Genomic DNA, 14,334 nt, shown 5'->3' on the forward strand with positions numbered 1-14,334 from the left:
CAGAACAGGCTGTTGTACACTATAATGCATATTTGTAGGTGCTTTTGATTTGCGTTTGGGCTTTTTTCGTAATACTACTTAATTATGGAATTTAGGTATGCGTGTGAAACATTGATTTTTTTGCGGAATGGAAGTTAAATGGAAACAAAACTGAAAAACTGTCAGAAATACTGTTGAGCTGCTTGTGCAAGCATGGTTTTCTATATTTTCTATATATTTAGCTAGCTAAATTGGCTAAGAAATTTGCTTTTGTGTTGCGAGATCAAAATTGCAAGGATGTAATAATTTCATTTAATTCCGTTCCGTTGGTTCAGTTCCAGCCAGAAGGGCAGCTCTGTGCCCATCAGAACAAGTTTCACTCTGAAATTCTTAGTGATGAGAGGTTTGACACTACACCAGTCACTCAGTAAGAAGAGTCATTTTCTGGCTCTTGGTTCGTTGGGTTCAGTTGGTGTAATGCACAGTGAGCGAGGGAGCCCTTCTTGGATGATGAACGAGAGTCAGAGTCGGTTCAGCTCTGAGTTGTGAATGGAATTCTTACAAGAATCATTTCATTCTGTCGAGAAGATTTATTTTGTTCTAAGAGTAAATCAGTCACATTCAATAGGAATTGCGCCCTGGACCTCAGTTTAGTCAGTAATTCTTTTCAGTTTGTGAATTAAAGATTCCCCTGCTTGCCCACTCTTTTGTCTTAGTGACTCCCGAACTCCCGAGTCATTTAAAAGATTTTTTTCGCTACGAACGAATCGTTCACGAGTCATGCATCACTCACCGTTAGTAGGCCACAATAATCAGCACGCTTTTAATCAACCTGCGCTAATGCATTGAATCGGTTGATCGCTCCCATTGGAAGTTAAATCGCTGTCGTTGCTCTAGGCCTGTGACAAGCTTGTATTTCCACTTCACAGCCAGACCAAAACAGATTGGGGCGCCCGCTTCGGTGCTGCAACACCCGTCTCCGAAAATGCTCAACATTCCCGGGACTCTGCCCGAGAAACCCGTGGTGAGGCCCGCGCACGTCCACGTGCCTTCGTTTTATCTGTTTTTCATCATCTGTTTTTTTCCCCACGTAAAGACCTTCAATCTCTCCACAGCGCTGAGATGTAATGGAGGTTCACACGGTTCCTCTTTAGAAATACTGTACTGGAGTGTAGCATCCATTGGTGACCTTTTTTGGGGGGGATTCAAGGTCTATATCCGCCCGCCTCCACCAGGTCCAGCTGGCCCCCCCCCCTCTCCTGGCCCAGCCGTGCGCTCCCGCTCCCACTCTGCCCCTGGACCCGGCGGCGAAAGGCCTCGCGGAGCTTAGCGACAGCGACAGCAGCAGCAGCAGCAGCTTGGGCAACATTCCTCACGGAGGGAAGCACACGCCGCTATACGAGCGCTCCTCCCCCCTCAGCCCCGGCCACAGCGGCGGCGCCGCCACCACCACCAACGCCAACCACGCCGACACCCCGTCCTCCTCGGAGAACGAGGAGGGCGTGGGCACGGGCGCCACTGCCAAGTGAGTTCAGTATTTCCTCAGTTGTCAATACACATACCCTCTTGTGGCTTGAAGTGGTGATTTTTACATGTATGGTTTTGGGTCTCACTGGTGCTGCATCGATGCCGTGTTGTCCGAACATTAAAGAAAAACTCGTTCCGAGAGATCGTGAAAAATCATGCCATGTTTTTGCTCAAACGCTGAGACGCTGCACTGAGTCAGCTGGTTTCACGCATCACTTGGACCTCTGGGCTGTTGCTGATGAGCAAATCCACGTGGTTAACTCAAAATCCCAGAGTGGATTTTCACTTTATGAACTTGCATTTTTCACCTCTGCTCGGGGGTGGGGGTTGCGGCCATGTTCTTTGTGGACCCCGACCGCCCGGCTGTACTGCACGGCAGCCGAAATGAAGCTATTCTCTTAGCACTGGATCAATTCAAATAAAATAAAAACTCCCAGTGTTAGATAAATAAGGTTTCGGTTTAAAAAAAATACGACCTTCACCTTTTTAGCCTTTCTCACTTCTAATCGACAGACGATTTCATGCCTGATGGTGTTTTGTTTCCATTAGTCTGCTTTTTATGTCGACAGCTAATTATGCTCTCGTCGAGCGGGATGCATTTAATGCACACGTTATTCCAAACAAAGCTCTGCTGCGACTGTTCACAGAGCATCTAATGCACGTCGAGTTCTTTGTGACTTCAGACTCCCATCATTTATTACAGATACTGATACACATTGTCAAATTTGTTATAACTATAACTAAAGCACCTATTTTCTCAACCATTGATTCAATGGGTTTTAAGCACGGCAGGATGGAACTTTTGGGCAACAGAAATCCTGCGTTTTAAGTTTCCAATCTTGGTCAATGAGACATTGACACTGTATATCACATGTTAATTAGTGATGAAATGTTTTGCTCTTTCTTGACTTTTTTTCAATTTCAACTCTTCGTTCATTTGATTCAGTCGGTATAACACGAAAGGGAGGACATCCGGTGAATGATGAACCACGGTCTGAAGAATATTGGCCCCGAGTGGTGAACGGAATCCTCACAGGAATAATTTAATTCTGTCAAAATTATTTATTTAGGCAGGAGGACGCAAGCTGTGGATCCCAAAAATATTGTACCCGGAATGATTCTGGACTCCTGAATCATTTAAAAGCTTTTGTTCGCTAGGAACAAGTCGGAAACTAATCGTTTGCGAGTCGTGCGCCACTGACGTTAGTTACAGACGATGGTTTTCATTTTCACGATTGATTTGTCTTTTTGTTTTGATTGAAATGGACACTGTTGTTGTTGTTTTAGTCATGTTAGTGACCACAAAGGAGGCTGGGATAAAAAAGGAAACCACTCTGCAGACAATCAACCAGAGGGAGAGCTGGAGGACCAAACCAAAGTGAGTTGGATGTTCAGGGAACTAAAGAAGGAACCGAAAAGAAACGACTCAACCGAAAGCCTCGCGCTCATGTCAGCTCATTCTTCATCCCCCTCCAGACTGAGCTGTCCGTGAACGCCGGGGTCCGAGTGGCAGGGAACCCTACCCCGAATGGCCATATCCCCTCGCTGCTGTCCATGCCCACCAGGAACCACATGGACATCACCATCCCACCGCTGCCAGCCGCCGCCCCAGAGGTGCTGCGCGTGGCCGAGCACCGGCACAAGAAGGGCCTCATGTACCCCTACATCTACCATGTGCTCACCAAGGTCAGGGACGTCCCCCCTCCCCTGTTCAGTTTTGGCTTTTTGATTGCGGTTTTTTGGGGTATTTACAATATATCAAAATGAATACTTATATTTATTCGTGGGCCTTTTCATGCAAGTTTCAGGTCCATTTCTATAATTAGAAAAATGGGGGCAAAAAAACATGAAATTGCTTGAAATTAAGTTTTGGATCTGTCACTGACGCACCCACGTCTAAACAATGTAAATGTTATTTATTTGGCATTATCTTTCTCTATCATTTAATTTGTTTACACACTACATTCATAATGCACATACAAAGTTAAAATATGTTATAATGACAGATTTTTGTTTCATATAGCGTACATATTTTATTGTTATGATTTTGAATTAGATGGTTTTATCCTATATTTAGTTGCAGTGAGATAAATTTGATTTTTTTCATCCAATTTACCATCTTGCCAGCTGAAAGGAGCCGGAAAACACCACTGCTGCAGGGTTTAAATGCTCAATGGAACCATTTACTTTCACCTCATAGGGGGGAAAATGTGTTTATTTTTTTTTAACAACAATAACCTTGATATATGGAAGGTTTTTGTATAAATTTTGTGGTCATTTAAACCTTGTTTATACCCCGTCGTATGGAATAAGGTGTTCATTAGTTGTTGCAGTTTGTCTGGCACCCCTGTTGTATCCATTTTGGTTCGGCCATGTCCCTATGTTTCCTCATGTGTCTTGGCCCGTTTGGTGTGTCTAGGAGTCCTTATTTTAAACCCTGTTAAAGTTGTTTTTATTTTCAGTTATTTTAAAGTAAGTTGTTTTGTAAATGTTTCCCCCTGGGCTTGTTTTTGTAACCCATCTTCACTTGTTTATATTATTTGGTCAATGAATCCCCATTTTTGCCCATTCTACTGTAATTGGTGCTCCTTGTGTCCTACGTCTGGCCCCTCAGACGATCAGAGTTTTATGTTTTTAATATGAATTATTCCACAATTTGGCTTATGCCTTTATAGTAAGGCATATCATGTAAATTGAACACCAGCACCGCCCACACTCTCAGGCCCTGTGGAATGTTTGCAGCCAGTTCATTTTTCTGTGAGGTAAAAAATTGACTCGAGGGGTTACCTTCGTTCAGCTTTGACCAATTTCATGAGGCAGTATCTTGTTGTTCTTTGTGCTATTTGCCTCTCCCCCATCTCTTCACAGGGAGAAATCAAGATATCGGTCGCCATCGAAGATGAGGCGAACAAAGACCTGCCCTCGGCCGTGCAGCTGTTTCGTCCGATCCGCCAGTACGTCTACGGAGTGCTCTTCAGCCTGGCCGAGGCAAAGAAGAAGGCCGAGAGGCTCGCCATGAGGAAAGGCTGCCCCCCCGAGTGTAAGACCCCTCAAAAGGTCATGGCCTCTCTCTGCTTTTGCCTCATCGCAAGCTCTTTATCATCCTTTTCCTTTGGGGCTCTCTTCTCGCCCGCAGATTCCCCTGTGATGGTGAAAGAGTGGGCGGCCTACAAGGGCAAACCCCCGCACACCCCGGAGCTGGTGGAGGCTCTGCCCTTCCGCGAGTGGACCTGCCCCAACCTGAAGAAGCTGTGGCTGGGCAAGGCCGTGGAGGACAAGAACCGCCGGATGAGGGCCTTCCTGGCCTGCATGCGCTCCGACACGCCAGCCATGCTCAACCCAGCCAGCGTGCCCACGCCCCTGCTGGTGCTCTGCTGCGTGCTGCGGTGAGTCCAGGCCTGGCCGTAGCCCCCGAAACGCACACCGGTTGGAGGTGTTGTCAATTGGTTCCACTGCCGAACCGGCTGCAAAGGGGTCATGCGTACAGAGTGAAGGACTATAGCATAAATCCAGGTGAACATGATCAGTTCCTGCCATTTGTAATTATGTCTGCCTTGTGTGTTTTTGCTTCAGGTTTATGTTACATTGGCCAGGATTAAGAATTTTGCGTCGTAATGAACTTGATGCTTTCCTAGCCCAAGCACTTTCTCCCAAACTATACGAGCCAGACCAGCTGCAGGAACTGAAGGTGATTCTTTTTTTTTTTTTTTCCCTTCATAAAATTTTATGTGAGGAGTGTCCCGGAAACAACTACAGTAGCCACACCCAGGAATGCCTTGGACATAACGTGCCACACCCTTTAAATTAGACTGATTTTTAATCTGAGGAACGGCCAACCCACGCTTTTACAACGCGGGTGTCGCACGAGCCTTGGTTTTGTCGGACACTCCTTGTAACATGAAGACAAAGCAAGATGCTTCACAAAACATAGATTTCTTATTGTTTTGCAAAAGCATTTTTTTATGCTGACATCCAATCTTTGCATAAAAAAGAAATAAAAGAGTTCTTTTTATTGCCTTTTTAGGGCATTTGTGCTTTGTATGTGTGGATGGTTTAGAGCAGGGGTCTTCAACCTTATTCAACCCAAGGACCCATTGGTGGATAGAGAAACAAGGCAGGGTCTATTTTTTTTTTTTGTAATAAAATGTTGTGTTGCATTTGAAGCCTATAACAACATATTTACAATACTTTATTAATTTATTTATATACTCATCATAGTCCTAGCATATTGACTATAATTCTTGCGGTGCCTGTGTGTTTTTATTTGAGAAGATTATTATTATTTATTTTAAATTTATTTCCATTAGTTTCCTGCTTGTATGAAACTAAATATTTCAACAAAATATTTTGACGTCAATAATTTTGTCATTAAAAAAAAAAAATTGGCGGACTGCCTGCAGTATCTCTGCGAACCCCCCTAGGGGTCGCGGACCCCCGGTTGAAGATCACTGGTTTAGAGAGCTCATCTGTTTAACCAGACTCCAGATCTGCTTCACATTCTCATTTGATTTCAAGTGGAGTACAGAAAACTTTTGATCAAATGACGAGCCGCCCACATCAAAACCATCCACACGGGTGTACGCCTTGGTGCTCGTAGTGTGTCTCGCTGTCTGTCAGCCTTGTCCGCCTGTGACTGTCCGCTCCGCTCCACCGGACTGTCTGTGCTTCGTCTGCTGGCTTTCTGTGTCGCCTGGTTTGGGTCGCCGGCCATTCATTGTCTCCTTGTCTTCCAGCGGTCTGGAGCGAATGATCTGCTTCAATTTTGTGCTCTGTGCTTTTGGTCCATCGGGTCAATCGGAGCGCTCTGCGGGGGCATTTCCTCAGACCTGCGATGATTAACTTGACCGTCAACTTGACGTGTTCTCTCGACAGATCGACAACCTGGACCCCCGAGGCGTCCAGCTCGCCGCTCTTTTCATGAGCGGTGTGGACATGGCGCTCTTGGCCAACGACGCGTGCGGGCAGCCGGTCCCTTGGGAGCACTGCTGCCCCTGGATGTACTTTGATGGCAAGCTGCTCCAGAGCAAGCTCAACAAGGCCAACCGTGAGAAGGCCCAGCTCATTGACCTCTGTGACGGTCAGGTAGCTCAACCCTGCGCCGCTGGATTCGTCCTGATATGCATCGTGTAAAAAATTATGTTCTCCCATTGGACTTCATAAAAAATAAAAAATTTCTTCCTTGACATAAGGTTGGCTAATTCTAGGATACAGGCTGACAGGCTTTTTATTGTTTTCAATTACCTGTGAAATTCAACTGCTGTAACATTTCTTGTGAAACACTGGTGAGATTGAGCGTCACTTCTGCAATATTCTGACCCAGAGGGTAGAAATAATCCCAGCCTAAAAAAAACCTTTTACATTTTTAAATAAAGGAAATATTCACAAAATATATTTTTTAAGTCTTTATTATGATTTAATATAGATATTATTTAATATAAATGAACAAGTGAAATTCTCATAATGATCATCCTAATCTATTAGTTATTACATTAGTCATAACACATAATGATGGCAAGCGAGAGTAACGCTAACTCCAACTCCGACCCCTGCTCTCTCTCCCCAGGCCGAGCTGGCCGTCAAGGTGGAGAAGATGCGTCAGAGCATCCTGGAAGGCCTGAACTTCGCTCGCCCACTTCACCCCATGCCGTTCCCCCCTCTGCCTCCTCCCCTGCAGCCGCCCCACGCCATGCCTTTCTACCTCCCCGCCGGCTCCTTCTACCCCCCGCCCCCCATGATGCCTCCTCCGGGAAGAGGCAGGGGTGTGCCAGGTAGGTGCTGGCACTCATTTGGTGAGATATACAGTATATATTATTTAACAGACCCCATGCTAGGCTGCCGTGGTGAGTCATATTAGGGTTAATTGCCATTTAGCAGTCTGTCAGCTATTAAACTGGTATCAGCACTATAATCAGCAGTTTTGCATGTGAGTTTTCAAAAGCAACATAAGCCAACTCACGGTTCAAAAGAGTTTAAAAGTGTGATTTAGTGTAAGATGAGGCCTAATCCGTGTCCGCCAAACCGGCCCTTAAGGTGTCAAGGAAGAACTGTGTCAAACACAGAGCCACGAGTGGAAGCTCGTCAACCAGAATGGACAGAAAACATACATTAAGGGACTTGTGTGACATCACTCCAGGAAGCAGCTGTTCAGAAGGCACAGGGCAGATCTTCTACTCCCCCTGACTTGGTCCTTGATATGATTTAATTTCGAGATGTTTCCATTATTTGCTCCAACCCATGGATATCTCAGTATGCCATGGTTTTTAGCCAAAAATATGCCCATACATTTTTGATGAACTTCGTCTTCGTCTGTCTCATGTTGTGTTGTGTACCGTTGCCACGAAGGCAACAAAATGAAATCACTCTGGAATAGCTGAGGTCTTTGCAATCCTACACACGCCCAACAATCAGCGTCTGTTGTAGCCCAACCTTGATGGAATCAAGTGTCAAAAGAATCTTTTGAGGCTTGACTTTAACGCCTATTTTTTTTCTTTTTTTCCATACCCCACAAGGACTTCAAGCAATTTCCTCTCAAGGTGGGAAGCTGGAGATAGCCGGCACGGTGGTGGGCCAGTGGGCAGGTAGCAGGCGGGGTCGGGGCAGAGGAGGTTTCCCCATCCAGGTGGTGTCCGTCGGTGGGCCGAACCGAGGGTAAGTTTTACAATGTAGACGCCTTTTATACATCCTTTTAATTGATACAATCGTACCAGAGAACCGATGGGTCCTAGAATTTTGAGTTTTCTACCTGATGTTTTCATGACAAGATAACATCATGTAAATGAATGGAGGATCGCTGCGTGGGCTTGAGAATATTTCCTGTGGATGTGCTCATTGGAGATGTGTCGGGCAGAAAAATTGCAAGGCATTCATTTCAGATAAAAAAAACGCTTATGGCTTATTGACTGAAATTAGTAATCAAGTCAAAAGTTTTCAATATGAATATTCGACTATTCATTTTCCGAGTTCTCCTGACGGTTGCATCTCTTTCGAAACAAATAAAAAAATAAGTTTTCCGAGTTACAATGAACGCACCATCGCTTCCTGCTTTCAACCAGAGAGCCCTGTCTTCGTCTTCTAACATAATATCAGAGAACGAGTCCAGGAGTTCTCTCGGACCGATGAAAAAATAATAATAATAAAAAAAAAAAATAATAATAATAATAAACCATGCTAAAATGGATCACCGCACCCCCCCCCCCCCAAAAAAAAATCCCTTTAGATCTGGACACGGGGGGGGGGGGGGGGGGAAGAACCATTTCTTAACGTGAGGAATCTCAGTCAAGAGACTACTGACAGATGATTAGACTCGTCGATTTTTTGGGGAGCAGCCCGAAAGTCCCTGGACCCTGGTCACTTGTCAAGTGTTTATTTCGGCCTATATTTAGGCCCATTTGCCCCAAATTTGTATTTGCCAAACTGCAACCAGATTTATGATTCAAACGCATAATTTCCTCCAGAACAGTCTAAATAGAATAGATCGACTATACAATGAGATTTGATAAGATTATAATACAGTAAAGGTATATGATAAAAAGCAAGATAGTAATAAGTATAGAACCCAAACTGTAAAGTGAATTTGGTGAACGATTTTGCACTGGAGCAGTCCCATGTTTGACGGACTGATTGGAATGGATTGAATGGAGTGGCGTGTAGATATAGTACTAGGCTTGGGCAGACTTAACAATTAAAGCGTCAATCACAATCATTGACGTTGATGATTAGATTTCTTTTTTTTTTAATCCTCTTGTAAAAATCTGAGCATTGAAACGGTGTAAGTGCAGTTTACCGTGTTCTGAAACTGGGGCGGAGAGGGAGCAGAGGCTCTCGCCCGCTCCGCTCAGAGCTGTTGTGTAACCACTTACCATTGGATCTCACTTCCCTGCTCCATATCCAAATCTTGTGATTATAATATCGCGATATAGAATATAATCTCATAGAGACAGATTTAGATTTATTTTGTTTTCTTGGTTTCTTACTTGTAACGGAAAATGATAAACGGAAACCTAACTCAGAAAATTGGAATGGAGTTTTGCCTGTGTTTTTTTTTGTTTTAGATCTTTTTATTTTTGTTTGTTTCCTACTTGTATGAAACTGAATTTTTAAACACAACATAGTTAACTGTCTGTCCCGTTCTGTCTGTTTCAAAAACCCTGTGTGTCCCCAATGCCGTGTCATGCACGTCTCGCCTTTGCTTCCCCTTGCTATGGGACTTAATTTAGTAAAAACTTGATGTTTTTGTGTAAATAATTGACTTGTAAATAATAAATCCTGCACTTCTGTCATGGGGAGAACGCAGAACATTACCTTTTCTATCCCCCATCCCCTTCCCTATAAAATCATCAATTGGTGATCGATACCCCCCAGTGATTGCAGATTGGAATTTTGCACGATCGCCTAAACCCATATAGTACCGTGCAAAAGTTTTAGCCACTCGTGAAAAAATGCTGCAAAGTGAGGAAGCTTTCAAAAATGAAAAGCAAAAATCTTATCAAATCATTATTTGGTGGGACCACCCTTTGTCTTTAAAACACCAATTCTCCTTGTTATACTGGCGCAGTTTGTGAAGGTACTCGGCAGCTCTCAGCATCTGGGAGAACTTGCCTCAGTTGTTCTGTGGATTGAGGCTCAGGTCTCAGTTGCTTGTGTCTCTTCACGTGATCCCAGACTCAATGGATGATGTTGAGATCGGGGCTCTGTGGGGGCCACACCATGTGTTGCAGGACTCCTTGTTCTTCTTTTCTCTCAAGATAGTTCTTCATGACTCTGGCTGTATGTTTGGGGTCGTTGTCATGCTACAGACATAATTGACATATGCAGAGGATATAAAATAACCATCTAAGACAAATGTGTGCCTAAAACCTTTGCACAATACTGAATATGATGTGATTCCTTGAAAAACAGGAGCTGGACTGAGGAACGTGTCCAATGGTGTATCAATGGGGTGTTAGGAAATTGAGGGAACTTACTGAAAACAAAACTGCAAATCTGTAGATACATGAAGAAGTTAAGGGAGACCAAATTTTTGTTGCCCTTGCAAACCAATCTTTCCGAGCTTTTTTGTTTCGTTTAATTAGTAAAATTAAATAAAAATATCTAATCCATAATAAAACACACTCTTTCTATTTGTTTTGTTTGGGGAAACGGGGAACGCGATCGCTCTGCCGGCTAACGATGGGAACCGGCTCCTGTCTGAGAGCCGATTTATTTTTTCTTAAATTTTTTTGTAAATGAATACAAGACAGAGTAATAGGATGAGCCGATAACATATCTGTTAAATACGATCCAGAAATGTCTCACTTTGTTCATAACATTTAGAGCCAAGCATTGTGAAACTTTTGGAACCCCTCGGAGCGCAAATTTAAATCACAAAAAAATAAATTATATTTAAGACTATTTTCCAAGTTACTGAACATTACAATAAAACAAATTTCTCTTTTTAAAAAAATAAGGTAAAATAAACAAGGTGACAAAACCAAAAAAAAAAAAAAAAGCTACCTGCTGTTTGCTGTAATTGGTTTATTGGTGTGTCTCTAAGGAAGGCACGTAAAATGACTTCATTAGATGGCTCCTTTGTCACAATAAAAATCTGTAAATAAATGTTGTGTAATGTTCTTTCCAATTGAAGTTACTCGTTAATCGCTTGTTTGCCTATTTTGGATGCATTTTAAATGTTAAAAAAAAAAAGAGAGAGAGAGACGCTTTGGCTCGAGCTGCGAGTTCTGCCTTTTAAAAATCAACTTGAAAAATAATTGTGATGAGATCATGGATTGTGATCCTGCCTGAAAAAAATTGTGATATGATATTCTTACCAGGTCGCCCACCCCTAGTAAGACTGAACGCTGACTCCACATATGGGCCATGAAATGGGCAAAGGAGCTGGGAGGGTAATCGTGATCAAGACCCGGTATCTTCCAGCAAGGTTCCACTGCCGCTCTACTCCCTCTCAGTCTAGAAGGTGTGGGTCCTCGGCTCTCTCAGATCCTCAGAAACAAGGTCACCCAGGGCATTGAAGAGAAACTCAGGTGTTTCTGCCGTGATCTTCAAGTTCTGCCAGGTGGTGGACAACCATCTTGCCGAGTCTTTGAGGTCATCCCTCTGACACAGGCAGCCAATAGCTCCTGTCAGAGTTAATGATCGCTTCAATCACCGCCAGTATTGAGGGAGAAGGGGACACGTCTTGTGAAGTCGATCTTGTGTCCAGAGAGGGCAGTGAAAGGGTTTTTTGGTCTTTTGCCAGTTCGGTGGCCGGGGTAAAGAATCCTGTGCAATAGGCAAAGAGAGGGAATTCTCTTTAATGAAGCCCAGAACCGTTGGCAAAAAAAAGAAGGATATGGAGCAGAGTTTACGTTATTCTGTAAATGCCGGTTTTTGCCCGGGAAAATCTGTCCGACATATTTAAGTCTCTCTGGCCATAATGTTCGGTGAAAATTATTCCCTCTAAGCACAACTTTAATTATTGGTGGGTGACAATAACGACAATTATAGCGATATTTATTTTCCTCTATGTCAAAATAAAATAGACTATCATTTCTGTATAAAAAAATTAAATCCGCAGAGCTGTTCATTTCCACGTTCGGTTGCACCGAAGTTGCACCGGGAAGACAATCAGTTTGGACGACCTCAAAGCTGGCCTCTCACCTCTAGCGAATCACGTTTTTCGACATAGCAATAAGCCCCGCCCGCAGGTTGCTTTAAACACAGTACACACGGAGCCAAGACAGAGCACAGCATCCAAAACTCAGAGGAGAAGCAGAAAGAGGATGTATCGTTTACAACAGGAACAAATACATGCATAGGTTGTGTCTTTTTGGATATTTAAGTTCTGACTCAAAGCAGACGGTAAATATACATTGTGTTGTAAAATATGTCGACGAGACATCCTGATGAAGACGGCAACACCGCACATTATTATTTATGTAGACCTAGTGATCGTATTTAATTTGTTTTTGATTTAATCAAAATTGTATTGGAGTGAAATGTTAATTAAAGCAGCTGCACTTGTTACTTATTGTTCATGAACTGAAGTTATTTGATTTCAAGTAGTAATATTTATAATATTTATTTATTTATTTTTAAAATCACTTTACTGACGGGACTTATTTAATTTTGAATATTCAACAAAACAATATTATAAATCGACATGCCTTCATGACTTCATTCTCTATATAATCTGTCTATCAATTGTTTTTTAACCTCAATAAACACATAATATTTGACGGGAATCGCTCCCATTTGTCCAGGACATTGAAATCTTCCAGGACACTTGAACCGGCACCAATTATTTTCTGAAGGAAACTCTGATATGGAGTACGTTACCAACTCTATAAACAATTTTCCATTTGTATCGTGGCACACAGTAGCTCTCAAAAATATCCAACATCTGTAATTAATCATTTAGGAAGAAGCACTTGTTCGATCCTGCACGATGTGGTCACAGAAAGGAAATAACCCTGTGGAGCTACCATGCCGTTGTCAAAAGATGATATTTATATAATCATACTTTGCTGATGGACCCTGTGTGTTTCACATGCTTTGGGTTTAGCACATGCAACCCAAAAGTGCCTTTGTGTACCAACTACGCAATTCTTAGTCAAAATACGCAGGTACGAAATGCCAGCTGAGACTCTGCAAATATATATATATATATATTGCATAACTCAATAAGAAACAATACCGTACATTTATTGGGTATTTAAACTAAGTGGACAGTTATAATAAAGCCCAAAATGTGACCGTAATGTTAGCATATAAAACGTGAGATGCAACGATCAAACGGCGAGTGACCGGAATTGGTCTATTTTCACTGGTCGATCAGTGACAGAGCCGTCAACTTTACATGCCTGGTACTGTGCTCATGTACTGTACTCGTAAAAATGCTACAATACTCAACCCGATACCGTAATGTAACGTCATTGTGTAGTTGAGGCTCAAAAAAAGAGAGCAAAAGTAAGAGGATGTCGGCTGTTTGGAGGTTCTTCAAGGTAAACAAAGAAGATTAGATATATTATTTATGTCCTGACAATATTCTTACATTGTGCAGACTGCGTTTCTACCACTGTCACAGCATAGCTTGTGACGAAAAGTTTGACTCTTTTTTTTGGAGACTAAAACGAGTCGTTTTATTTGATTCGCTTGGTTTAACGCACGGTGAGCGAAGGAGGACTTCCAGTGAACGAAAGTGAGAAGAGTCGGCCATTTGTTTTATTTTTATTTTTTGCAATGATCGCAATTTATTTGCAAAGTACCATATAAATATAATATAAATGTATATTTGCACTTTAAGTGAAATAAACTTTCATTTGAAGTTTGAACTGGACATTCCCATGTTGGTTATATGTTGAGTCCTACTAAAACTCAGTGAGAGTTACAGGTTGAATTATACTTAAACTTGGTGACCGTCACATTCTATTTTATTGGAACTCAGTGACAGTTTCATGTTCTATTAATGTTACATAGTGAATAATGACCAATAATAAACACACAATGTCAAAATCAGCAATCTTACTATTGTGATAACTGAAAATTGCAGTGGTAGTCCGTATGTGCAGCTGTCCTATCACGTGAGCGTGAGCAGATCACGGGATGTATTTGTCATTGACAAACAGCAGATCGGAAATCGGAAACAGGTCAGACTTCAAATATAGGAATTGGCCGAGAAAATTGCAATCGGTACATTTCAAGTTGGTAAACATGTTCGGTAACTTCGGAGCTGATGCATTTTAAGGGTTATATCCTAATGAGATCAATTTGTATACTACAGAGACTCCCTGTTACGCTATTGTAGTAATCAAAATATTTTCAGGTTGGCAGGTCTGTGAATGACTTATTCAC

General features: G+C 42.6%; 1 protein-coding gene across 2 annotated transcripts in view; it reads left to right on the plus strand.

Annotated features, from left to right (window-relative positions):
- Window positions 1-14,334, plus strand: part of LOC307231081 (constitutive coactivator of PPAR-gamma-like protein 1 homolog) — a 31,803-nt gene that overhangs the window by 11,888 nt on the left and 5,581 nt on the right. The window contains exons 6-15 of one of the 2 annotated variants that reach the window (XM_080001637.1): window positions 909-1,003; window positions 1,215-1,504; window positions 2,794-2,884; window positions 2,983-3,192; window positions 4,375-4,546; window positions 4,643-4,892; window positions 5,080-5,194; window positions 6,379-6,588; window positions 7,070-7,274; window positions 8,016-8,154. In XM_080001637.1, coding sequence (XP_079857763.1) covers window positions 909-1,003; window positions 1,215-1,504; window positions 2,794-2,884; window positions 2,983-3,192; window positions 4,375-4,546; window positions 4,643-4,892; window positions 5,080-5,194; window positions 6,379-6,588; window positions 7,070-7,274; window positions 8,016-8,154 — 1,777 coding nt within the window. Of the gene's footprint in view, window positions 1-908; window positions 1,004-1,214; window positions 1,505-2,793; window positions 2,885-2,982; window positions 3,193-4,374; window positions 4,893-5,079; window positions 5,195-6,378; window positions 6,589-7,069; window positions 7,275-8,015; window positions 8,155-14,334 lie in introns of both variants that reach the window. The other variant, XM_080001636.1, reaches the window with a different exon arrangement.

The sequence above is a fragment of the Zeus faber genome (genome assembly GCF_960531495.2).
Source record: "Zeus faber genome assembly, chromosome: 5".
Classification (NCBI taxonomy): Eukaryota; Metazoa; Chordata; class Actinopteri; order Zeiformes; family Zeidae; genus Zeus; species Zeus faber.